At 45.8% G+C, this 27326-nt stretch overlaps 4 protein-coding genes across 5 annotated transcripts in view; 3 read left to right on the forward strand and 1 right to left on the reverse strand.

Moving 5' to 3' along the window:
* The first annotated feature begins 4035 nt into the window (after positions 1-4035).
* Positions 4036-8868, forward strand: zfp91 (ZFP91 zinc finger protein, atypical E3 ubiquitin ligase). Its single transcript, XM_084454726.1, has 12 exons — positions 4036-4717; positions 5072-5100; positions 5243-5359; positions 5450-5492; positions 5616-5723; positions 5870-5950; positions 6028-6198; positions 6342-6392; positions 6655-6733; positions 7079-7193; positions 7402-7501; positions 7738-8868. The coding sequence occupies exons 1-12, from the start codon at positions 4299-4301 to the stop codon at positions 8765-8767; spliced, it is 2343 nt and encodes a 780-aa protein (XP_084310852.1). The 5' UTR covers positions 4036-4298; the 3' UTR covers positions 8768-8868.
* Positions 8869-9138: 270 nt separating this feature from the next.
* On the reverse strand, positions 9139-10609 carry LOC311322490 (uncharacterized protein). 2 transcript variants are annotated; one of them, XM_084454563.1, is made up of 2 exons: positions 10369-10609; positions 9139-10084 (listed from the first exon to the last, which is right to left on the reverse strand). In XM_084454563.1, exons 1-2 carry the CDS (start codon positions 10380-10382, stop codon positions 9442-9444), a joined length of 657 nt encoding a protein of 218 aa, XP_084310689.1. In that variant the 5' UTR covers positions 10383-10609; the 3' UTR covers positions 9139-9441. The 2 variants fall into 2 exon arrangements, with proteins under 2 accessions (XP_084310689.1, XP_084310688.1); XM_084454562.1 differs by having other exon boundaries at positions 10352-10609.
* Positions 10610-19056: 8447 nt separating this feature from the next.
* On the forward strand, positions 19057-19837 carry cntf (ciliary neurotrophic factor; the record flags this gene model as incomplete). The annotated part of the gene is made up of 2 exons (XM_084454627.1): positions 19057-19176; positions 19661-19837. The coding sequence occupies exons 1-2, from the start codon at positions 19072-19074 to the stop codon at positions 19835-19837; spliced, it is 282 nt and encodes a 93-aa protein (XP_084310753.1). The 5' UTR covers positions 19057-19071.
* A 6318-nt stretch (positions 19838-26155) lies between these two features.
* The window catches only part of LOC311322657 (uncharacterized protein), a 14405-nt gene continuing 13234 nt past the window's right edge, over positions 26156-27326 (forward strand). Inside the window, exon 1 of the mRNA XM_084454738.1 lies at positions 26156-26288. Coding sequence (XP_084310864.1) covers positions 26194-26288 — 95 coding nt within the window. The 5' untranslated portion in view covers positions 26156-26193. The remainder of the gene's footprint in view (positions 26289-27326) is intronic.

The raw sequence follows: 27326 nt of genomic DNA on the forward strand, positions 1-27326 counted from the left end.
TCTGAGCTGGAGCACGGCCTGTTACGCGTGACCACTTCCTCATGCCTAGACCCTTTCCTCATACCATGGCTGAAGCAAAACAACGATCAGGTTATTGTTGAAGTTTGATGATAGATGAATAGATAATTGATTTAGATGAAGAAAGAGTGGGTGAGATAACAAGTAAAAATGTCCCCTAGTGTTACAGTGATCAGTTCCTGATCAACTGGAGAGAAAGAAAAACAGAACCAAAAAAGAATACCTAGCCTACACAATTGAAATACCAACTGACCTGACCATGGTTCTAGTAATGGAATTGGCACTCCAAGGGCTTGAAAAGTTGGAAATGCACCAAGCCAACGGTGCTCCTGACTGCTCCTGACAAAAGTCGGCCCAAGTCAGAATCACGTAAATAATTACTAGAGAAAGGAGGGCTGAGAGAATAAAACATTCCAGCCCGGATGGTGGCCTCAGTGGGTCATAGGTTGGTGAATGCTATGCAGTAGAAAACAAGTGCTGTCCAAACTAATGGCCATCATGGACAACTATGGAGCCCTGACATAATCAGCATTTCACCAGAAATGCTATTGCCCAAACCATTGTTCTTAAATAAATAAACATGGATATACACTATTTCTGTCCACCAGCGTCATAGTACATTACTATGCAGTGATGCTATCAGACCTGTTGTTTTTTTAGGGACATTATGACACAGGCTCTGGGACCAAAATGGCTCCATGGGAAAGAGGTGTGATTGTTTTTTGAGTGCTGGACCTGCATGGTATGCCTCTGCACAAAGTACATCTTCATTCCACAAATGACATGTGCATGTCAGACATAGTGTGTATTGCTAGACACTCATACTGTAGGTATGTATTGCTAGAAACTTAAATACTATGCAACTGGTCCCCAATGGACAACATTGCCACCCCGTGGCGTTTAGATGCAATGGTTTCTGTAGGAGGTCAAACGCTTGGGTCCAGCAAGCCTAAGATCAATGTTCAAGACAACAGGACCATCTAGTGGCAATACATTCAAAATGAGCAATGCAAACGTAGGTAATTTTGATTAGTTGCATCATGGGCCTCATTTATCATCGAGGTAGGCTACGCCTTTTTTTACACAGCCTTTTCCGCGATTTCAGGGCGCTACTCGGCCTACTGGCCGAGATAGAACTCCAAAGAGGTGACGGCGATGGCGACTGCACCCACATATTGATAAGGGCACCGTCAGTGAATGAATACGTCTATGTGAATCGCAAAAATGTGCACACTATAAATACCCAAATCATATGTGACGCCGACATGCTCATCACAATACAGCGGGTCCCCGATGGACGAGTTCGCAGACCTCCGGCGGAATATAACACAAGGCTAGCGGACCTACAGCGGGTCCCCGATGGACGAACTGCCAGACCTCCGGCCGAATCAACCGAGGATCGAACTCAGATCTACCGCATGGGAGTCGGATGCTTAATCCACTACACTACCGAGGAACTTAAAAATGCGGGATGTTTTTGTTCCTATCTCTCCCGTACTTCCAAAAAGAGGGGAAAGGAGAGTGAAGGAGGGAGGGGGATGGAAAGGCCGAAAGTAAACGTATAAACCCACAGGCTAGCAGAGGGTGTGGGTAGGTTTCCCAAAAATCCCCACCGAGGCCTTGAACCCCGATCTCCCAGGTGGGAGTCCGACGCTTTCGCTACTCTACTTGTGCAGTGGAGATCAGCAGGTTGATTTTGGTGTTCTTCTTTATTTTGGTGTGCTGGGACTAGGCCTACTGCCTCTCGTGGTGCCAACAGAGAAATGTAGGTCAACATTCAACGGAGTAAGGGAGGGAGATAGTGACAACCCGACTAACTCTATCTATGGTGCGCTGGCTTACAGCCACACACAAAAATGATTTTACATGTCTGATGTCGGTCAGAACAACCTGAACCTGGACGATTTTCAACCTGACTGTAATCGTCCGAAAGGGGCGGTAGCCTACTAAACAGAACAGGACTTGAGGTTTTATTGGACAATGATATTCAGAAGCAGGACAAACAAGAAGCTAGTACTAGCGTAACACCGGATAGAAAAAAGCTTTCTTCCCTTTGGTGGCCCATAAGCCTAATGTCGACAGTGTTGTCACTAGCCATGTTTCCATCCACTTGTCAATCGAATTATGTGAGGATCACTAAAAATATGAATGCGAATAAAGCCGGTGAACGTGCGTTTCCATCTAGAGCTTTAAATCGGATAAAGCATTTATCACAAAAGCCTTTTACCGAATAAGAGAAAATCCGACGAGATCGACAGTACAAACTTTTTGTCGATTTCCATGACTTTTAATCGAATTTTACTGTTTCCACAAGGCATTTTTAATTCGATATAACTTAATTCGCATAAAACGTGTGGATGGAAACATGGCTACTGTCACCCATGGATGCTGCCATGGGATGCTGTCACCTATGAGGACAAGCAGCAACCTTCATGTGTAGGTAACATGGATGTATTATATAAACTGGATACAGCCACTCCATTCACTGGCCGCTATCAACAATGAAGCCCTATTGAACCGCGCCATCTTGGCAAAATTTGTAGTCATTTGACTATTTCCGGTTACTTTTGACTTGCGCAGTTGTGCTTTTCTGGCCTTCCGGTTACTTTTGACTTGAGCAGTTGAGCTTCTCTGGCCGACGCGCGTCCACGAAAAAGTTCACATTTTTTAATGAAAATGACCACAAGACAACCTCCTGTGCATAGTTGAAATGGTAGTGGGATACGGTGATAAACTAGAGTGATCATTTGACAGCAATTATTAGCCTTTTCCAGGAATGGACAGAAATGGGATATTTTTAGAATAACAGGAATTTATTCACATACAATGTAAAGGAGTTGATGTGTAGCATGAAGATGAAACGATACACTGAGTTTGGGTGTTTTCAGTCAACGTTGGCGTTGACCGCTTCCAGCTATCGAATGGCCGACTGGTGTAAGATGGATAGCCTAACGTTAGAGAGATAAATGTAGGCTATGGTTATGTTAATAAAGCTAACAATGATGTTGTAACATGCATGCAGCACTGCCGATCTGATCTGAACGATTGATTCATTGTTACCATGGATCGGTATTGGGATTGATCAAGGGCGAGTGTGAAATAGCAGCCACGAACTCAGCGGGTTTTCCGAGATGCGGTAGCCGCGGCCAGAGCTCCTGCTGGCGGGGAGTGAAGCTCTTCAACTCGCCTGTCACTGGCTCCCTGGAGGAATTTAGCCTGGCTGCAATAACGTTATCGCGAACGGAATGAATACCATCTACTAGCAAACAAAACATGTTCAATTATATTTAACTTGTTAAAACTAAGATGCCAGGATCAAAAAATAATTTCTCCAATTGATATATTTGACAAAAACAGGTTAATATGCAAGCCGGTTTTCATTGCTAAATCAAAGCGGGGAGAGCCGGGAACGCGCGTCTACATTTCAGATAAATGTGAACTTTTTCGTGGACGCGCGTCGGCCAGAGAAGCTCAAACTGCGCAAGTCAAAAGTAACCGGAAATAGCCAAGTGACTACAAATCTAGCCAAGATGGCGCGGTTCAATAGGCCTTCACTTTAGATTTCGATTCCTGGGGGCTTGGTAGGTAACCATGGAAACGACACGGTGTAGCTGTATTGTCGTCCGGGTGGAAACGGTCGAGTCGTACACCCTGAAGATACAGCGTCAGAGAAAGGTTTTGATAACGAAAAGCGTGACATTTTGTCAAAAACCGGGAGAAATAGCGGAGAATTGTGACCCTGGGAGGACACCGGGTGAGGGCAATGAAAATCGGGACTGCGCAGTTTTGCTGATATCTAAACACTTGGGATGGGCCTATCCTGCATCCGACGTGGTTGATAAAAAGACCAACGGATGATGATGACTCTGCACTTTTGCAACTGCTAGACGGTGTTCTGCTCGTGAATATAACCTTAGGTTCTTTCTGGTTTAAAGGAGACGCAACAAAGCACTCAAAATGGTAGCGCAGAAGGTCCGTGCGAAGAAGTGGGTTTGCTATAGCTTTAAGGAGGTATAAATAGTGTCTGGTTCTTTAAAAATGGATATTGCTTTCTGATAAGTAAGAACTTTAAGTTTTCAATAATTGATCAATACACAATGTCGATAATTTGAGAAGAGGACAACCCTTCTGCTAAACATGTCACACTGTCGGATTACGGCCTCCTGCGTTGGAAACAACTGTTTAATATCAAATTTGGTCAGGTTTTCCTCGTAATTTAGCGTACTACAACTAGTAGACTCGCTCCAGGACAAAAGTGTAGGACGAAGGGGCACGCGGTGATGGAGCTGGAGAGCGACCGAGCCGCTGCTAACGATACACTGGAAGAGCCCGATGATGACAAGGCCGTGAAGCAATCCCCGGTCACGAGTGGAGCGGTCCCTGCGCGCATGGCTTTGAGAGAACGTGGGGCTGGCCGCCAGAAGACAGGTGCCTCTGCTCCAGACTCTACGGACACCAACGGGGCAACCCCGGGCTCTCAAAGCTCGGGGAGAGTGCTACGAGACCGGTCAACTCGGACAATCCCGGCGTGGTTGCAAAGCGACCAGAGTGACGATGACGGGGAGGAAGCCATCACAGATCTGGGCGCACACCGCCGGAGGAAAGTTGCTTGTCCCAGGCGAAAGAAAAATGCCCCCTCGACTGCATCAACAGAGAATCCCGGCGAAGAGGTCGGGGGTGACAGCTGTCAAGATCCGGAGTAAGTAGCCTATGTAAAACCTTGATTGTCAAACTGCCTATACTAGTTTATTGGTTGTCCAGAAGCAAAGTTAGAATATTCTAGCTACAGTTATCAAAGCCCCGGTTGCAAAGAAATACACCCATCTACCGTTATTCACACTGAATAGCTTTTACACGTCATTTCTGCGCTTGTGTAGGCTAGTATCTGTTAGTTACAACCTCCGGCGTAAACATACGGTAGATTTAAATGAATCCTATTGATAAACAATCTGATACTGACTGCGAGAGAAAACCACTAGGATGCAGAACTTTATAATCCCTCTCCGTCTCCCTCTTGCCTATTCCCTTTCTCTCTGTCTCGCTCTCACTGCAGTGGCCCCAAGAAAGTTGCTGAAGCTCAAGGTAACCTATCATCACACGTTGCATACTTAATTTATATATAAAGCCTTGCATGGTAGTGCTCCTGTATTCTTTTGTGTGTGCAAACTCTGTGCCTGGACAAGTTCTTGTGTAAGTAATTTAAAATCCATATTGTCACCTGCAGCCCCTCCGCCTACCAGGCGTACCCAGGCCCGTGCCAAAGCCTCCACTGCCCGGACCAACAGGGGCAGCGCTGCCAAGCCCATGTGTAAGACTGAGCCAGACACGGACTCTCCAATTGGTAAACGGCTGGGTTTATTTGAGTAATTATCGATCCGAAGCCTGATTAAAAGAACATCAAAAATACATATTTATATTTTCTGTCCTCTAGTGGAGGTAGAAGCAGAGTTCACCGGGAAGAGTACAGCTGGGAGGTAAGCAGAACATACACACACTCCTGTAATGTCACGTGTGCAAGTATGTGCATTCCAGTGTGTTTACATGTGCACCCTCTTCTCGTCTCTACTGTCACGCCGCCCCCCCCCCCCGCACTGCAGTGGGGAAAAAAAGGAGGAGGATGAGGAGGATGATTCCATCTTGGATGATGAGGGCTCTTTGTTCCAAGATGACCCCAAAGACGTGAACTACCAGCCTAGGTCACAGAGGTATCCCTGAACACAACCCTTCAGGGTAGAAGTTAACCCCAGGCACAGATCTAGGATTGACTTACTTGCCACAGTTTCTGTGTGTGTGTGTGTGTGTGTGTTTTTTCATGGGGGGGCGTTATGAGCTGTAACTGTGGTTGTTACAGAGATGTAGAGGATGAAGAGCTCAGCAGTGATGAAGATGTTCCCTTCAGAGACGACCTGAATGACCAGAGCTATAACCCCAGGTAGGTGTGTGTATGTATGTGTGTGTGTGTGTGCGTGCGTGCGTGCTTGGGCTCAATAATGTCTCTCTTTCTCACAGGGACGCTCCCAAATCGAGGCGCAGGCCTCCTCCCAGGCAGAGGGAGAAGAAGGAGAAGGTGCAGGCCACCGAGAGAGAGGAGGAACCCGAGATCAAGGTGGAGGGAGGAGAGAGCGTGCAGGACGTGAAGCTAGAGAGTGAGCTAGGAGACGCCGCGCAGGAACCCAGAAAGTGAGTGCGATGTTGAGTGTGGAACTGAGATTAGAGCTTTTCACATTGTGGGCTTGCAAGATATTCTTCAAAGATATTCTCTATAATGCATTTGATGGATAGATATCCTATTCTTAAATATGTCTCATTACTATTTTTTTCAGGAGAGGCAGGCGAAGGAAAGATGACAAAACACCACGGCTCCCTAAAAGAAGGTGATGTCGGCAACCATTTTGAATAAATGCCTAATTCATGGGTACCAAATGTAGTCCAAGATCTGCCATATTTGTGCCCTACACAGGTGTGTCAATTTGTCTGATTGCATAGGATTCTATGCACTAGAGCCAATTAGACCACTTGATACACCTGTGGAGGACACAAAGATGGCAGGTCTAGGACTACATTTGGTACCCATGAATAGACTGCCATCAGGACTGCCATTTAATTGACAGTCTCCTTGCTGTCCTGCCCTCACAGGAAGAAGCCCCCGGTGCAGTATGTGCGCTGTGAGATGGAGGGGTGTGGCACTGTCCTGGCCCACCCCCGCTACCTGCAGGTCTGCAATAGCCACCACGGCGGCCGTGACATCAGTGAAACGGCACAGCCAATTAGAAATAGTCATCAATAGTCAATAGGCAACATTTGGTAGGGGTGTCAATATCATTTCAGTTTAGCCAGGAGAAAGAACAGTGAGAAAGATCAAGTCAAGTAGAAGCCAGTGCATCTTTTTACTAATGATTTTTTTTGTCATTTTCTGGTATTGTAAATCACCACCAGGAATTGCTTGCGTTGAGAGTTCATTCCAACCGTGGTTGTGGTTTTCTTTTTGTGTTCCCTCCTCCATATCCATTCTAACCTTTATCACTGTCCTCCTGTCTCTCATTCCACACTTGTCTTTTAGCACCATATTAAATATCAGCACCTGCTGAAGAAGAAGTACGTTTGCCCTCACCCCTCCTGCGGACGACTCTTCCGCCTGCAGAAACAGCTGCTGCGTCATGCCAAACACCACACAGGTACTCGCACATGCACACACGAACACACACACACACACTAACACACACATACTTGGGGTAGTTAATCATTTGGCCTACTGGATTATCCCAGCATTTTAACACGCTAGTGCCATCTGCTGGTCTGCAGAAGATATAACCCTGTTGCTAAATTTCAAGCGCACACACGTGCGCCTCACACCGACATTTCTGGAACTTGTTGATCTTTCAGACCAGAGAGACTACATCTGTGAGTTCTGCGCCCGCGCTTTCAAAAGCTCTCACAACCTGGCTGTCCACAGAATGATCCACACAGGAGAGAAGCCCCTTCAGTGAGTCCCCCTTTTCTAGTCTGCCGTTCGTTCATTCTTTCATTCTTTCATTTGTTCATTCATTCATTCATTCATTCATTCATTCATTCATTCATTCATTCATTCATTTATCCATTCGTGAATTCCCCTTCTCTCTTTGTCCATCAACCCCCCCCCCACACACACACACACCTCTCTTACTCACACTCTTCCTTTCTGTTTCTCTCTCTCTCGCTCCCTTGCTCCCGGTGCGTTAGGTGTGAGATCTGCGGCTTCACCTGCCGCCAGAAGGCCTCCCTCAACTGGCACATGAAGAAGCACGACGCCGACGCCTCCTACCAGTTCTCCTGCTCCATCTGCGGCAAGAAGTTCGAGAAGAAGGACAGCGTGGTGGCCCACAAGGCCAAGAGCCACCCGGAGGTCCTCATCGCCGAGGCGCTGGCAGCCAACGCCGGCGCCCTCATCACCACCACCCCCGCCTCCCTGCTGGAGGCCCAGGGGAACGTCCCCGCGCGGGGCGAGCAAGCGGCCGGGGCGGAGGTGGTGGCGGCGGAGGAGCAAATGAGCCAGATGGTGCAAGGAGGACAGATGGCGCAACACACGGGGCCAGTCGCCCAGCAGGTGGGCCAGGTGAGCCACCAGGTGGTGGTGCTGGGGCAGGACCATGGCCTCCATGCCATGCAGGTGCCGGTGACCATCGCCCTGTCCCCCATGGACCCCCCCTCGCCCACGGACCCCCTGCAGGGCCACCTTCAGCTTCAGATGCCCCTTCAATTTGTGCAAGCAGCCACAGCTTTGCAGTCCCACCAGCAGCAGCAATCGCATGTCCAGCAACTGACCCTCCATCCCAGCTCCATGGTGGCCCAGCACCAGTCCCAGCTCCAGCATCTGCCACTTCATTCCTTTCAGCAGCAGGGGCAGGGGCACACCCAAATTCTTCACATGACCTTTCAGTCTGTGTCCCAGTCGCAGGGCCATGCCCAGCAGATGCCCGTACTAGCAAACCATCAGCATCTCCAAACGCTTCAGACAGTCCCTCATACCTCCTCCGCCCCGGGCCCCGCCCTTCTGCCCCGGCCCCAGACAACCCAGGACCCAACGTCCACCAACGAGGTAAGCTACGACGTCCTGGACGGCTCCGCGCTCGTCTCTTCCGGCTCCCCTTCCCTCGACACTCTTCAAGCGGAGGAGACGATAGACGAGGTGGGCGGTGTTTGGGAACAGGGCGGGGAGGGGGTGGTCCTGACTGATGGCACTGAAGGACAGATGCAACACACACTTATTTAGCGTAGGGGTGGTCCCCAATGACCCTCTTTGAAGTATAGGATCATCACACCATGTAATATGTATTCCGTCATAATCACTTTTGGTAGGTTTTTAGATCTATATCAGGGGAGATATGTGTAAGTTATTGTTGTTGCCTTTGTACATAAAGTGATGTAGTCCCCTTATAAACCCATCTATTGGTCTTCTTTGATCGTGCAGTACGTGTGTGACCTGATGAAAGTGTTAAGATATTTAAAAAGAAAGGTTAATCCTGTTTTGTCTTTCTATCCTTATTTCTCTGAAAGCAAGTGGTAATAACCTATATAATTATCTGTCACAAGTATAACATCATTTTTAGGTAGACAGACACAGATAACAATAGAGGTGTTTATTTACCATATAAATCATTACTCTACATGACATTACAAATCAGGATTTTCTTATTAAAGGGACCACAAACAGAATTTCCATATACAAACTAAAGTACAGGTAGCGGATTGAACTGAGGTACATGATTATACCTCTTATCCTCAGCTGGGGCGTGGAATAGAAGTGGTCTTTATCTTTCTTAGTCACTCAGATTACAAGGTGAAAGTGTACTGGTGAGTGGTAACCTATTCAAACACACAAATACACGCGCAACACAAGTCCAACTTTATATTGCTGACATTATCCCTGAGTGTACGAGTTATCCCTCAGGACAAATTGACCCGTTCCCTCTCCTTCTGCATGGCGTATTGCTTCATAGCCCTTTTGGGAGGGACCAGGTTGTTACTCAGTCCTACCCTCCTCTTCCTCCCCTGCTGCCCCTCTGTCTCGTCCTCGTCTCTGCCCTGGTGGTGGGGGAAGCTGTGGCGAACCCCTCTGTCGGCGTCACGCCCTGAGACGTCGTCCGCACTGGGCGGGTCATATTCACTGGGAATGATGGAGCTCTGGAGGTCGCTGTCGTGACCGAACTTGCACTTGATGCCGAACCTGCACCTGCCGTCCTTCCTGTACCCCACGCACATCCGCTTCCCGCCGATCTGGGAGGGCCTGGCCTGCAGAGTGAGCGGGACGTGCTTCTGCAAGGCGTTGAGCTTCTCGTCGGCCTGCGCCTTGAAGGGGATGGCGAACACGCTGTTGCGGGACGTGGCGCCAAGGGGGGGAGGGGGGAGTTTGGGGGAGCTGAGAGGAGGAGGGGGCAGGAGTGGGGTACGGCCAGCGGTGGGGGGGGCAGCTGGGGCCGGTGCAAATGGGGGCTGTGGCTCCTCCTCTGGGTCTGACTCGCTGGAAGCTGACCCAGTCTCCAGCAGGAAGTTGCGGCTCTTTTGGCCATCCCTGACATAACCATCAGTGCTGGCGGGAGAACACACAGGGACACGTATAGATTAGAGACATCCTACATTCATAATGACACCACACAAGGGGCTAGGGCTCGCAATTTCATTGGCAGGTGACAGCATGGACAGTCATGAAGTAACACACCAACATTTCAAGAATGCCAAAGTGAGGAAAATAAGTATTGTATGCATCAGTTCGGATATTATACTGCTGCGTTAATTTTGGCAATAACTTTTGTTTGAGTGGTGAAGAATAGCGACTGTAGCCTATTAGTCAATCAACCTGGTAGAATTGTTTACATCGTCCCCAGCATCTCCGTCGCTCTCGGAGTCAGAGGACACTCCGTAGCCGACAAGAGAATTCATGTTCTCTTTTCGCCTGTTGCTTCCTACGATGCCCAAAATCCTTGAATGCTAGAGTTCGTAACTATAATCCCTTTAGCAATTTCTTTTGAATTAAAATACCCGCGATGTTGCTGCTGCTGACTAGCAAGCTAGCTAGTGCTACTGCTATTAGCTCAAAACATGGCTGGCTCGTACGGGATCCTTTTCTGAGAGAAAGTCGTTTAATGACACCTATAGTATAGGAGGGGTATTGCACTTGGAACACACCTGCCTCTAGTAATAAAATAGAGGTGAACTTTAATAATTCCCTTGGGGGGTTCAGCAGTGGGAAAGAACAGCATAGAATAATCAAAAGCAGCAGTAGCCTAAGGGCACATCCGATATGACATTTTCAGCTCGAGTCCACTCAGATTTAAGAGATAAAACTGGTTTGGCGAGGAATGTTCTACTCTTTTAAAAGGATTAACATGGGTGGTGAATGTGACACTTTGTGTCTAGGCAACAACAAAACAATTGTGCATAATGGTTTTTATTTCTCAGTACTTAAATGTACCTTTTAAAACTTAAATGGCCTAAATTCCCCCCTATAAAAGTTCACCCAAACTGTTTGGGTGTGGTAATGAGAATTGTCAATCTAACTATAAAGGCAGGAATCCCTGTATACATGTCTGTCCCTGAACCCAGCACTGTATGAAGTTGATATGCAGTAGGTGTATTGCTAAAATCAAATCCAACTTTATTTGTATAGTGCATTTCATACACAGAGGCAACACAATGCGCTTAAGGTCATACAATGTGCTTAATGTAGGCTACTCAGGACCCAAGGAAATGCAGTGTTGCATTTAGAGTTGTTTGGATCAGCGGTTCTGCAAAAAATTTGCCCATTTCAGCCCTTTCCAACAGCCACTAGGACTCAACACTGTGAAAACAATGTTTTCCGGGGGACTTGATATTTGAGTAAATAGTGAAGGAGTACGTTATGGTGCTATAGTTTGTTTTAAAGCTTATTATTCTTTCTTGCTATAGCTTGGAATCGCTGTGTGTGGTTACAGTGGACCACTGCACTATATAGGTCCTAGCTATAGGAAAACTGATTCACATAAAGCAGGACACATGCAAGCTAATAGCTAGCTACAGAATACAGATAGCCTGTTCAACATCATTGTTCCAACAACGCCCACTAGGCTACTAATGCGTTCTCTGTGACCATTTTGGCTAATGGTAGGCCTAAGCTAGTAGGCTAAACTGTCATAACAGCCCGTTGTTCCTATTGCTGTCAAATGTTGAAGAAATACTCTATTGACACTCCTTTATTGCAAGCCGACCCTAGGACTACAACTGGCTAAATTGACTCTGATTGAGAGGAGACCTGTGCCACTGATTGCTTGATTGGATTCCACCTGTGTCTTGTTAGTGTAAGTGCATCTAGAAAGTACTCACACCTCCTTCACTTTTTCCTCCTTCTTATTCCAAAAATTATTTTTTCATCATCAATCTACACACAATACCCTTTAATAACGTTTTGTTTTTGAAATTTTTGCAAATGCATTAAAAAGGACAACCATCTCTGCAGCACTCCACCAATCAAGCCCTTATGGTAGAGTGGCCAGATGGATGCCTCTCCTCAGTAAAAGGCACATGAAAGCCTGCTTGGAGTTTGCCAAAAGGCACATAAAGGACTCTCAGACCATGAGAAACAAGATTCTCTGGTCTGATGAAACCAAGATTGAACTCTTTGGCCTGAATGCCAAGTGTCGTGTCTAGAGGAAACCAGGCACCGCTCATCACCAGGCCAATACCATCCCTATGGTGAAGCATGGTGGTGACAGCATTATGCTGTGGGGATTTCTTTCAGCGGCAGGAACTGAGAGACTAGTCAGGATTGATGAAAGATGAACGGAGTAAAGAGCGATTCTTGATTTAAAAAATAAATAAATAAACTGCTCCAGAGTACTCAGGACCTCAGACTGCGGCGAATGTTTAACTTCCAACAAGATAACGACCCTAAGCACACAACCAAGACAATAAAGGAGTGCCTTTAGGACAAGTCTGTGAATGTTTTTGAGTGGCCCAGCCAGAGCCCAGACTTGAGCCCAATTGAACATCTCTGGAAAGAGCTCAAAGTAGCTGTGCAGCGATGCTCCCCATCTAACCTGACAGAGCGTGAGAGGATCTGTAGAGAAGAATAGGAGGAATACTCCAAATACAGGTATGCCAGGTTTGTAGCATCATACGCAAGAAGACTTGAGGCTGTAATCGCTGCCAAAGGTGTACAGTTGAAGTACAGGGTGTGAATACTTACTGTATGTACACATGATATTTCAGTAGTTTTTTTTTATACATTTGCTAAAAAAACATTCTTTTTTTTTTTTCTTTTTTTTAAATGTCACTGGCATTATGGGGTATTGTTGATGAGGGAAAAATTAATTTAATCAATTTTGGAATACGGCTGTAACATAAAATGTGAAAAAGTGAAAGGTGTGAGTACTTTATTGATCCACTGTAGGCTACACATGCATGCACCGCAGGCCTATACTGTACATATAATTCCTCAGTCTTTTTTTGTTCTTTGTCTGTTCATTATTTGCTTTTGCTGTGCGTCATTACCTGTATTCAATCCAATCAATTCAGTCAATTAGCGAATCCATGCTCAGTCAATCAATTATGAGTCCCACAACTTATTCCCATCACACTATGCACTAAAATGTTCATCCAGGATCCCTAAGGTGTGAATATCTAAGCAGTGATGTACTTTTTGAGTTAGAGTTATCTGAAGCAGGACATGCTTTCCTCAGAAAGAATGAATGGTGGTACTTTAGTGAGTCAAAAAATAGCAGTTATTAATTGCAGTTACTGTATGGATTGCTATTAGTTCACACCAAACACCTGTGGACACATGGAGAATCTCTTAAAGGTACAGAGACTATTTTTATGACTAATCAATGAGCATGAATGAAGTGAGGTCTACTTCCTCAACTAAAGTGTAAATTCGCCTTATTCACCTCAGCTGCCATATTGGTCAGTCTGACGTAATTGGGGGTGCAGATGCGGAAGTGCCCGTTGACTCCAATGTTAAAAGTTCACTGTAACAACACCACTTCAAATAGTCAAAATAACAGGCTGAATACACTATCAGGGTTACAAACTCATCATTACCAGACTCTGTTTTTCACTGCCGTTGTTTTCGCGTTTGGAAATACATGGGAGTGAATGCAGCTGACGGCTAACTATGGCTCATTCACCTCCATGTATTTCCAAACGCAAAATAAACGGCAGTGAAAAACAGGTCTGGTAATGATGAGTTTGTAATCCCGATAGTGTATTCAGCATCCGCATCCACACCCCCAATTACATCAGACTGACCTGAGGTGATTAAGGTGAATTGGCACAATTTGGTTTTATTTGTAGGCCTTCCATAGCCCAGCAGTTTTACTTCTCATTTGTCTTCATCTTCCTCCTCCTTCTTCTTCTTCCTCAAAATGCTCGGCCTCGTCTCAAAGTTGCACAGCAGCTATAATTATTATTGGCTATGATTGACAGATTTTAACCCCACTTCACACACATTGTTATTTGTTTGCTACCTTTATGATACACACTCATCTTGGGAGTTCTAATAGGCCTACATCCATGTGGGACACTGAATTTTCACAAGCTTTTAGCATATCAAGGACCTGACTTATCCAATAATCATTTTGCTAGCAAAGGTAAAAGCACAAAGCTAACATCCTTATGAAAGCAAACTAGCTAGCTAACATTAGGCTATTGATAACCAACCGCAAGTCGCTGTTGTTTGCAGATGATGTGGTCCTGATGGCATCATCGGCCTGCGGCCTCCAGCACTCTATGGATCGGTTCGCAATTGAGTGTGAAGCGGCTGGGATGAGAATCAGCACCTCTAAATCTGAGGCCATGGTTCTCAGCAGGAAACCGGTGGTTTGTCCGCTCCGAGTAGGAAATGAGTCCTGACCCCAAGTGAAGGAGTTCAAGTATCTGGAGGTCTTGTTCACGAGTGAGGGAACCATGGAGAGGGAGTTTGGCCGAAGAATCGGAGCAGCTGGTGCGGTTCTGCAGTCGCTTTACCACACTGTTGTGACGAAAAGAGAGCTGAGCCAAAAGCTCTCAATCTACCGGTCTATCTTCGTCCCCACCCTCACCTATGGTCATGAAGGATGGGTCATGACCGAAAGAACGAGATTACGGATACAAGAGGCCGAAATGAGTTTTCTCCGGAGGGTGGCGGGGGTCTCCCTGAGAGATCGGATGAGAAGTTCGGTCACCCGGGAGAGACTCGGAGTAGAGCCGCTGCTCCTTTGCGTCAAAAGGAGCCAGTTGAGGTGTTTCGGGCATCTAGTGAGGATGCCTCCTGGGCGCCTCCCTAGGGAGGTGTTCCAGGCGTGTCCGGCTGGGAGGAGGCCGCGGTGTAGACCCAGGACCAGGTGGCGGGACTACATCTCTGCACTGGCCTGTGAGCGGCTAAAGATTCTCCAGGCAGAGCTGGTTGATGCTGCCAGGGAAAGGGATCTCTGGGGCCCCCTGCTGGAACTGCTGCCCCCGACCCCAGATAAGCAGATGAAGATGGATGGATGGATAACCAAGCGCACCATGTTCCTTTAAGATTGAAATCCAGTTATAGATAGATAGATAGATAGATAGATAGATAGATAGATAGATAGATAGATAGATAGATAGATAGATAGATAGATAGATAGATAGATAGATAGATAGATAGATAAACTGTATTGATCCCAAGGGGAAATTCATTTTTTTGTAGCAATGCACATACAAATACAACAAAAAGGCACAAGAGGCACAAAAATGCACAAAAGGGCAGCACAATAAGGCACAGTTTATACAGTATGCAAGAAGTACAAAATTGACAAAATATATACAATATAGTTACAACTCTACTGACTTTGACACTATTTGTAAAAACTATTTTACAGGACTATTTTAAATCATAAATTAGGCCTTTTAAACCACAGGGTGTATATAAACAGTGCCTTATTAACTAAATGCATGTCATTAGGGCACATGCAATTGTTAGCCATATCTATATAATACAGAAGCCACTCTAAATATGAATAAGCTATCGTTCTGTCTGACTCACAGAGATAGGCAACAGCAGGCCGTCGTACTCGACTATCTACAACAGCATACTGTGGTTAATCCCATCCAGACAACTGCATTTAGCCTACATTGAGAGAAATGCTCAGTCAACAAACAGGCTACCTCAATAGCACAGCATTCATGTTTATAGCCTAGAGCTTAGGCTATTTGTAGTTGTTCGAGAGGGCACTGTACTGTACGAACGGGTTTTGGCCTAATATTGAAACGAGTCTATTATTTTATGATTTGTGGACTATTCCTAGATTTGGGCATACTACAGTTTAGTTTACTTTGGGTGGAAAACGTCCGCACTTGTTGTAGGTCTACCTCATTTTAGTTCCTTTTTGCAATTCAACTGAGAAAAAGAACAAGAGAAAGGGCTAGCCTATCATTAAGAATTGTAAAACTATTAGCACATAATTACCCTACACCTGTTATATAGACATGAGTGTCACTGCTCGTAATTCCGTCTCATTAATAATTGCCCACCTACTCTCCCCGCCCCCCTGGCGTCCCGTTAAATTCCTGGAGCCTGGCATCAGCTTCCCGGGGGAAGGGGGAGGAGTAGAAACACTGCAACTTCAGTAACATAAGATGTGAAAGTTTAGACAGGAAAGTATCTTCTGGGGTTAGGACTAATGAATTAACTGGCTGCGTTTCAGCGAGAGGAAGGAAAGAGGACACGATTCTTCGCAATCCAAATGGGACAGAGATTCGAATAAGACAGGCAAAACCAGCCTATTGACAGCTAGAGCCGGGCTGCTGCTTTTCAGCCTCAAGTGCATGTAGGCTAGATATTTCAGTTCATCGTCGGTGATCCATGGCCGGCAGGCGAACGCGAAGCGGCAGGACTTTCTGTTCGGGACAGTCCCAGACCGCGTCGACGAGGGCTGTTGCTATTGCCCAGGAATTGCACCATGAATGCACACTTTTAATTGAACTTTACGTGAGTATAGTCACTCAGAATTTCCTGAGAGCGATTCAGGTTTGAGCGGGCTTCGATTCGCAGGGTTGCCGTTTATTCAGTCACAACATATGAGAAAATAGATGGGCTAAATATGATAAATATTGAATTGTATCAGCTTTTCCTCAGTACTCCCTACACCACACACATAGGCTAGGCTACAAGTGAGTGAGTGAGTGAAAGAGAGAGAGAGAGAGAGAGAGAGAGAGAGAGAAAGAGCGAGTGAGCGAGCGAGCGTCATAAAAACACGCACACGCAGTCGCACACGGTGGTTGTCCGTGTGTGTGTGTGTGTGTGTCTGCTGGGTCTCTGTTATAATATAATCGGGTCTGTGTGGCCAGTAGGAATGTGGAGCGGGGGGGCATATGGGGGGGGCGTTATTCTGGTACTCTGGGCATGTAGCCTGCTCTTCTATTTCATGTGCCTGTTACGAAAAAGCATGTGATTGACAGTAAGCTGTTATAATTATCTCTGTGATAATCTTCCTGTAGATTACAGCTAATATTTGGTAACCCCCCCCCCCCACACACACACACACACACTCAACATCCTCCTTGAACTCAACCTGCCCCTCAGTAGGAAAGGGTTGGTGTGGAGCCTTCGTCCAACTGTTCCTTATAGGCCTACCCTCCAATTCCATCCCATAATCCCTTAAAGGTCTGGAATTTAATTGTACATAGAACAAACAAACAAGCACACACACACACACACACACCTATAGTCGTAGTCGGACTTCTTAGCAGGTCGCAGGTCTTGAATAAAATGGCCTCTTGACACATGATTTATCCCAGTTAAAGTTTAGCACATTTGCTAATTATTTTTTACTTTCACCACAATGGTACAGTATGTCTGAGATAATGAGCTCGGCAGGCCTGTCAGGAGAGAGACAGTCCAGAGACTTTCCTTCTTCTGCTCATACAGTAGCTATCTTGTCCCCGAGGTATAGCTTATTCATAATTTCCCCTTGCCTCAAGTATCATACCACAAACAAAAGTCAAATCCCTGGAGCTCCATTCCATTCTTCTCTTCTAGCCTAGTCTAGTGGTCGTCTATCATAACTCTAAACCAGTTCTCAAACAGTGGTGCGTGGAACGGCGCTGGTCCAGTTTTGTGGCCCCCGGGTTAAACATGCTACAGTACATGCTGCTCGCCCCCAGAACTGAAACGGGTTGAAACGCCAGGGCTGCGAACCATCGGTTCACGAGATGCTCCTGTGTATGCATGCCCCGTCTCTGCGGCCTCCTGTTACACTGTAATCATTCTATCACACCCGTCATAAGCGAATAATTTACGCAGAGATCTGAATGTTAGCACGTTGGTATAATGTCATCACGATTGAGGGTTGGGTACTCGGTTGAGTCACAACAAACCGCTCTGCTTTGATTGGTTGTGCTCAGATATAAAGTGATATACTGTAGTGGCAAGCCCACTCATTACAAAACATAGCCAGGTAGTATCTTAGGAACTTAGAGAAGGTTATATAAGAATACATTTTATTATCTTTCAACAAATAAGAACTCTGGTCGGTACATTATAGTTAGTAGTAGTACTTTATTGATCCCCCAGGGGGAAATTGCACAGAGCTGCTGCAACAGGCTACCACTAACACTGGCACCATCTTGAATCATTAGATATTGAATCATTACATGGGTACTATGTGAATCTATCATGTCCCACTATCTTATCCACCTAATGTGCCTGCCCATATCTTACGCCCACTCAGGTATTTTGCACATTAATCTGATAGATAAACCTCTTGAGGCTCGACAGTAGTAAATGCACAGTAATGTGAACATTATTTAACCTTTACTTCGTCAGGCAGGTCATTAAGAACAGATTCTTATTTACAATGGCGGCCTGGGAAGTGACAAGAGCCACTTAAGGGGAAAGGGAGGTGGGCTAGAAGATAAAAGCATGTTAAAAACACAAAATACATCAACAGTAACAACTAAACAGACACAAAATAGATCAGCAATTGCAGCTGAACATAAACACGAGTGCAACAATAATAACCAAACATAAGCACATGTAGACACAAACAAGCAAACAGAAATAATAGTAGATATAGTAGTATAATAATAGAAGTATGAAGAAGAGACACATGAATGTCATGGGGACATTACAGGAAGGAAAAACAGTTACAGGAATCGGTGGGAATGTCGGAACACTGTCTACACCTACAGTAAGAACCGTTCCTGTGACTTCCTCTTCAGAGTTAGGTAGTTGGTGCTCACTCACTAAACCATTACGGTTTCACCTGTTTTGAATGTTTACTAATAGTAACTTATTTCAAGACATTATTCTGTTGGATAATGATGACATCTTTTTCTTCCCGTCCTCCACTCCTCCTACTCTCTCCCTTCTTCTCACCCCAGAAGAAGAGGGAGAACTTCTCTCCAGAGTTCACGCTTGACGATGGCCGCCTGGTGTCCGTGCCCATGCCCTCGTCCTCCCAGCTCCCGGCCAAAGACAGGCTGTGGCTCCTCCACTCTGCCCTCAGACAGTGCCGAGGCCTCCTCGAGCGCGCCATCAGTCGAGAGGAGGAGGAGTTTGGCGGCGGGGAGAGCGGCGAGTACGAGAGCGTGAGGATGACGGTGAGAGACCGCTTGGGTCGCCTGCTAGACATCATGCGCTGCCTCCTGGAGGAGATGGAGGGAACTGCAGCCTTTACCCCAGACCCGGAAAGTATCGAGGTACAGTCACTGATTCTCTTTTGTTCTCTGATTGTCACCCTGTGCTGTTCAAATGAACCCCCTGTTCAGACTTCAAAAGTGTGTAGAAGGAAGGAATTATTATTGATTTGGATCGATGAGGCCTGAGTGTCCATGGACTTATGTTCCTGACGGTACACACTGATGCTGAATTGCTGGGCAAGTAAAAACCTATTCCTTATTAGTCACTTGCTCTCCCTCCCGTTAGCCACGATAAGAAGCTTGTTCTACAGCACAGGCTGTTCTGTTTCTCAGCAGGAACTGGGACTGGAATGCTGGAATTGCTCTTGGTCAGGTGGTCTGAGGAAGGCATCCAGTCTCAGTGCTTCCCCCTGTCTGTCTGTCTGTCTGTCTCTCCCTCTCTCCCGCCCTCCCTTTCTTTCCCTATCTCTCTCTCCCTCTCTCTCACCCTCCCCTCCTCTCCTTCCTCTCTCTCTTTTCCTCTCCAATCTCTCTCGCCCGGCAGATTGACGGGCCGTCCAGCGGCGACCCGTTCAAGCTCAAGCGCTGGATCTACGGGATCTTCCACGAGGTGGAGCGTTGGAGCGACATGGCCGCCGCCACGCTGCGGGCCCTCCCCGCCGACGGGCCCAGAAAGCGAGACAGGGCGAGGAACAGGGCGAGAAGAGCAACACCCAACTGAGCGAGACGGAGAAGTGAGAAGTGCGTGTGTGGGTGAAAATGGATATGAGGGAGCACCGAGGTCAGAGAGAGAGAGAGAGAGAGAGAGGAGAGGGAGGATAAAGAGATTGGTGTGAGAGAGGAGAGAGAGAGGGGGAGGATAGGGAGATACAAGGTGTGAAAGAGGAGAGAGGGAATTGGAAGGAATAAGGAAGATTAGAGAGTGGAGAGTTGTAAGAGCCAGAGTGAGTGAGATAGTGAGAGAGAGAGAGAGAGAGGGAGAGAGAGAGAGAGAGAGAGAGAGAGGGAAAAAAGGCCAGTGGCGATATAAAGGTTTTGATAAACAGAAAGGTGAGATGAGTAGGTGAGATTTGTTTTTGTTTTTTTAGGTCAGATTCTTACCTGAGAAAGAGGCTTTGAAAACGGACGTAAAGGAAGACAGAGTGAGATACATTCAGCTTACTTTCATAAGCATAAGCAAGTTTAAACAGTGTTGGTTTTTAATTTTAACAATTTTCATTTGTCATTTACAACATACTTTTATAACACATGCGTACGAAATGCGCTATACAAATAAAGTTTGATTTGATTTGATTTGCACTGACTTGCAATAGACCTAGGCCTAACTGTACTATGGTTACTGTTAGAATACACAATGGTTGGAAATGTATTCTTGATAACAGCAGCAGAAGTCATCACTAGAGTTGATGAATACACTAGGGTGTATTCAATTCCACTGCCAGTCAAGTCAGAATATTCATGCAACATCATATTAGGATACCTGTTTCCAGCTGGTATGTGTTCCCAGGTTTGTTCCTGGACATATCACTCTTTGTGGACATATCACTCTTTGACCCCAAGTTTTTTTGGGGAGTGTGACAAAGTCTATAGAAGCAAGTAGATTGAGGGGGGGTATCTGTTGAAAATATGGGACACATGTGGACGCGTAGACGTTAACCAGACCGGGGTTCTGATCCAGGTTTTCTCTGGATAGCAGGGCTGCTTTTCATTCCAGCTCTGCCCCTTTCTCCGGCTTACTCATCATTACCTCACTTGCTTCTGATCTGTCTACATAGAAACCGTGTTATGTTGCCCTCTAGTGTCCAAGCGGTGTTGCTGTCACTTCTCAAGTCCTGTAACATTTATGAAAGGGGGGAGAAGGGGGGAGAGGAAAATATCAATGATTCCCATGTTTGATTTCTTTCTCTTTTTTCATGATGTAACTCCCTGCCGATTTCCATTCAAAAGTGCAGAGTGACAACTGTTCATTTTCAATATGGGATCTATAGACCTATAGACCTCAGAAATGAAGTCTCTTGTTTTGATTATTGTTAGTTCTAAGAGGGCAGCGTGCACCTGTACCGGTTTGCAGGACTGTAAAAACAAAACGCTTAGAATAAGATGATTGATTGATTGATTGATGTATTGATGTATTGATTGATGTATTGATTGATGTATTGATTGATTGATTGATTGATTGGGTTGGATTGGTAAATTCTTGAACTTTTGAACCATGTTTTAACTATTTTATTTATTATTTTCATACATTGTGGAGTGATCTCCATCTTACACTGTATAAGTTGCCTTCTTGTCTTTCTGCCGTGCCTTCCTGCTCCAGTGTAGAGTTCTCCTTCAGAGTCGCACCATGGAGTGTGTCAGGTAAAACAGCCTGATCACATCAGTTTGAACACCGATTTTGGACCAATCCGCATTCTCAGATAAACAAAGGTGTCATTCTCATAATCAAAACACTATTTGAAATAATTTCAATGATTTATCACAACGGGACATAATGGGATGTTTCCATAATTGCAAATCCCATTCACCTTACACTCCAGACAAACTCAAGCAAACAAAGTAAATTGAAAAGACTTCAAATAGTATTTCAACCCAGGTCTGGTACTGTATGTCTATGTGATTAACAATCGCAGCTAGCAGATACTGTACGCCGGGGCCCTGGGTTACGTCATGTTACGCGTTGCTCTTGATTGGAGATTGACTTGTCAGGTGCTGCAGTTGCACAGTGAGCATAAGCCACACATCCGGTCCCGAATGGTTGTCTCCCCTTAGTTGTCTTCTCCTCTCCCGTCGACGAAGTTCGCGGGAGGAGGGAATGTTTTAGGGGGCAGATACAAATTATGGGCTGGAATCTACAATTTATTTATCTCTTTCAGTAACATTGCCAAATAGGCTACACAGCGCACACAGCCGAGCTGGCCGCCTGATATTAGCTAACTTTCTACTATGTTAGCTATATTGATTGTAGCTTTAATGTGGCCAGTATCAATATCAAAGTGCGCGCCACAGCTAATTGACCTAACAATGTTAACAGAGCTACCTACTGTAGATGTAATTTCATGGATTACCAAAAATGTTTTGTGCTGGTGTCTTAAAAAGTGATAGTTTGTCAATGACAGGTTCACCCTCAAAACATGTTTTGATCAAACCTAGAATCAATGGATTTAAACATCACTCAAGATACCGTAGCTTAGCTGTCTGTGCTTAGCATTAGCTAACTTTAAGCCTACATGGAATGTCACTGTCAGGGGTCGACATATGAAAATGCACTAGTAGACTGTTACATGTATATTCATATGTCCAGAGCTATGGCCGTAACATTAGCCTATGGCGAAGCTTGCTGGCTAGCAAGCTGGCTACGATTCATGCCTATATGTGTTGGCCCGGCAGAGATAATATGAGAAAAGTTGATTTACGTGAGAATAAAGTGAAAGCAATACAGAATGAGCCTTATTGCATTATATTCCATTATTTTGAATTGTCACCTGATGCCTGAATTCTGTGTTTTCCATTGCAAAGACATTTTCAATTGATGCACAAATTGGTGCATAAAAAGTCACCAGAATGCAGGCCACTTTTTCAGAAAAAAAAAGACCCACCCCTTCCGCCAGGCTGACTATGGGCCTGTCGTAGCTAGCTATAACTAGATTACTGCTGTCGGTCCTGTCATATCTAGCTAGGTAGCTGAGATCCATCAGAAAGCAGAACTGGCAAACCCCAGCTGCTCATAAACTGCAACACTGATGCACCACCAGTATATTTTTTGACATTTTGTTGCCTTTACGTATCGGTACCTTAATGTCATAGTACATGCTGACGACATGCATCATGGGCGATGATCTGCTCTCACTGTGTGGTCTTCTAGTTTTAGTGGAAATAGAATGACGTTGATTACATGACAACCAACATGGATATGAAATAATATTGATTTACATCAGTTTCTGTGAGCCTATAATGAATCAGGAATATTGGATCTATCATTGACAATAGAGGTGGAAATGCATATATCATAACAGTTGATCGGGTTACCAGTTCCATAGATGGTGTTGAGTGGAGTGTATGGGAGAACAATTAACAGATGAATGTACAGTTTAGCAAGGATCTAGGATCAGATTACACTATACCCACAATACCAACAGTATCCATAAGAAGCGACGAGACACATCTGGCCTTGAATATGTCTGAATTGGGGACCATTGGCCTACTCTGTTGAGATGGCCCAGTGAGTGAAAGAGAACAGATTCAGTTTGAGTCTTGAGACATTGTGAAAACACTTCCAAACTAATGTACTTTAATTTTCTTTTGAGTTTCACTGGAACTATAGTATGGTGGGAATAGAACATATTTATTATTGATGTATGTATTTTGGACATGCACAGAGGATGAAATAAATATATCTAGGTATATATTTTGAATTGTCTCTTGGATTTGTGTTTCTCTTGGAGTGTGAGTGTAGTGTCTGTGTGTGTGTGTGTGTGTGTGTCTGTGTGTGTGTGTGTGTGTGTGTGTGTGTGTGTGTGTGTGTGTGTGTGTTGTAGTATGGTGTGTCAATGAAAGATTTTTGGAGCAAGAAAGTTTTGTGTGATGGAAAAAAGGGCCTGAGTTACGGTTAATTTGGGTTTGTGTGTGTGTGTGTGTGTGTGTGTGTGTGTGTGTGTGTGTGTGTGTGTGTGTGTGTGTGCGAGTGCGTGCATGTGTGTGTGTGTTTATGTTTAACTGTAAAGGAAAGACAGGATGTGTGTTTGAGTGAAAGGGGTGGGGTGTGTGTTTTAGGGGTGTGTGTGTGTGTGTGTGTGTGTGTGTGTGTGTGTGCGTGCGTCTTTGAATGTCTGTGTCTTTGTGTGTGTATGTGTGTGTGCGTGTGTGTATGGTGTATTTGCGTGCTGTGTGTGTGTGTGTGTGTGTGTGTGTGGTTGTTGGAAAAGGAGTGGCAGCCAGGATGCCTGTGGAAGAGGGGGAGGGGTGTGTGTGTGTGTGAGAGAGAGAGAGAGAGAGAGAGAGAGAGAGTGCAAGCGAGCAAGAGAGAAAATGTGTGTGTGTGAGAGAGAGAGAGTTCTCTGTGTGTGTGTGTGTGTGTGTGTATGTATGTGTGTATCTGTGAGGAAGAGAAAGAGGGAGAGAAAAAGCAAGCAGGAAAATGTGCGTGTGCGTGCATGCGCGCGAATGAGAGGGAGAAAGAGCGAGCAGCAGAGAATGTGTGTACGTGTGTCTCTGCTGTGTGTGTGTGTGTGTGTGTGTGTGTGTGTGTGTGTGCGTATGTGTGTGCGTGTGTGTGTGCGAGTGAGTGAGTGAGTGAGTGAGTGAGTGAGTGAGTGAGTGAGTGAGTGAGTGAGAGAGAGAGAGAGAGGCAGCGAGCAAGCAAGAGAGAGAATGTGTGTGTGTGTGTGCGCAGGCGTGTGTGTGTGTGCGCGCTTCTGTGCGTGTGTGTGTGTGTGTGCGAGCGAGAGAGAGAGGACATGTGTGTGAGAAAGAGAGGGGGAGGGGTGTATGAGAGCTGTGTGTGTGAAAGGCGAGAGGGGAATGTGTGTGTGTGTGTGTGTGTGTGTGTGCTTGCGTAGGAGGGAGAGAGAGTATGTGTGTGTGTGTTTGTGTGTCTGTGTGTGTGTGTGTATCTGACAGAGATAGAGGGGGAGGGGTGTGTGTGTGAGAGCTAGGAGCAAGCTGCAAATGGTGTGTGTGTGTGTATGAGTGTGTGCTTGTGTGTGTGTGTGCGCGCGCCTTTGTGTGTGTATATTTGTGCTTGTGTGTGAGAGTTTGTGTACGTGCTTGTGTGTGTGTGTGTGCAGTGTGTTTTTGTGTGCCTGTCTGTGTGTGTGCGCTTGTGTATGTGTGTGTGTGTTTGTGTGTGTGTGTGTGTGTGTGTGTGTGGGTGTGTGTGAGTGTGTGTGTGCAGTGTGTGTGTGTGTGTGAGTGTGTGTATGTGTGTGTGCTTGTGTGTGCTGTGTCTGTATGTGTGTGTGTGTGTGTGTGTGTGTGTGTGTTTGTGTGTGTGTGTGTGTGTGTGTGTGTGTGTGTGTGTGAGTGTGTGTGTGTATGTGCGTGTGCTTGTGTGTGTGTGTGCGTGTGCACGCCCGAGTGCTGGCGCATATGTGTGCCTTGTTGTATGGGTCTTACAGTACTACTATGACTGTACCGTATATGAGGGAAATTGTGTCTCTCCTTGTCTTTTGTAGAGGATTGTCTATGGTGAGTGTGTGTGTGTGTGCGTGTGTGTGTGCGTGTGTGTGCGTGTGTGTGTGTGTGTGTGTTTTGGGAGAAGAGGAGACCAGTAGCCAGGGAAGGGATCTAACATGGGGAGAACAATCACTTTTTTGCCCTAAAAGACCTGTGCCTACACACATACTGTATTTTTCCATTTGTTGTTTAGCAGGTACTCTTGTTTTTATTGTTTTGCTTTAAAATTATTTATGCTCCGAAATATACAATTTATACATAGATTTGTTTTTCTCCATAAAATTCACCCAGCTACTTTCAGTAATCCTAAACTATTCACTGTTATCTATCTACTGTAATATTACTGGTAATTTAACTTACAGGTTATATGCGATAGGGGCAGTAATGAGTAGGTCTAAACCTAGGCTACATGAACATCAGTCCAGAGCTAACCTATAAAATGTATTTTCGAAAGATCACTGCAGAGAATTAACACATTTAAATGATCGCTGAAAGCCCAGATGTCACTTTCATGAACATTTTGAGTTGCCCTAGCTTTTTCTCAGTCTGATCAACTCTTATTATTAGAGATGGGCAGTACCTCTTTTTCATATGCTCGGTGGATGCATCCATTTCATATTAGCGGGGGGGATTTTTATTTTTACCTTACAACATTATACCATAATTCTAAATATGGTGACGTAAAGATAACAACAAAACCCCATTTCAAAAACATACCCTTTAGTCGTTTTTATAATGTGTTCCTAAAAGAGTAAGAAATATAATTTGCATTGACTACAGGCGTCCAAGTTCACCCCTTCGCTGCAATGCGATGGGAGCGTCTAGAATAACCTTCGCCTGAGCTAGTTGTGAGAGCGGAGAGCGAGACCGGAGGTACGGAGAAGACCAGCGGTTCCAAGCGTTAACATGGCGGAGACCGTACGCTCGCTCTTCGACTACCGGGAGCCACCGACCCTAGACAGCGACGGAGAGGGCAGCAAACCGGCGCCGCCGCCACGGGGGTGAGGGAGTTTAGTTAGTTAGTCATACCTCGTACAGTCGAAATCCTATCTAGCTAACGTTAAAGGTCTCTCCAAGTCACCACAGTGACAGCGAGTGAGCGAGAGGGTGTGTGCGCGCGCGTCTCTGTGTGAGAGGATGTTTTTACTGAAAGTTAAAAATGTTTAATGTCAATGTTTAAGTTTATCAACTGGAAAGTCGAAATTGAAGAACAAATATATTTGAGGAAACCAGTACAATTCTCCATAGTTGACACTCGTTGTTGCCCACCTCACTAAAAATCGGAGGTGTGTGTGCGCGCGTGCGTGCCGTGGTGTATGAGCGCCTGTGTGTGTGCGCGCGCGCGCTCGTGCGCGTCTGTGTGTCCGTTAACGTTACCGTGCGAGCTCGCTGGTGTGTTTGGGAGAGAACTGGTCGAGTTAATTCAACGTTGTCTAACTACGTGCTAGATGACACTACTTTTTGACACACATTTGCGAGTTAATCAGCTATTTGGATAGCTTGCTATCAATTGTTTGTTCGTTAACGTTAGTTACAAATCTAAACACGCCAAACCAAAATAACTAGCTAGTCACACGCTACACATATGTATTCACGTTTTATAAAGGTGATTATTTGTTGCTGCTGAATGCATTTGCCAGAGACTCTTTCTCCCTATGTGTGTGTGCGCGCGTGCATGTGTGTGAGCGCGCGTGTGTGTGCGCGTGTGCGAGTGGGAGAGAGGCTCACACACAGGGAGGGGAGAGGGAGAGCGTGAGAGAGAAAGGAACAAGCAGTGTGTGTGTGAGTGTGTGTAGGGGGAGGGAGGGGAGGGAGGAGAGTGTGTGAGAGGGAGAAGGAGGGGGAGGAGTGTGTGTGTGTGTGTGTGTGTGTGTGTGTGTGTGAGAGTGTGAGAGAGTGCGAGTGGGGGAAGGAGGGGGACTGTGTGTGTGAGTGTGTGTGTGTGTGTGTGTGTGAGAGAGAGCGAGAGAGAGAGAGGGGAAGGGAGGGGAGAGAGTGCGTGACAGAGACAGACACAGTATGTGTGTGTGCGTGAGAGA

The sequence above is a fragment of the Borostomias antarcticus genome (assembly GCF_949987555.1).
Source record: "Borostomias antarcticus genome assembly, chromosome: 20".
NCBI lineage: Eukaryota > Metazoa > Chordata > Actinopteri > Stomiiformes > Stomiidae > Borostomias > Borostomias antarcticus.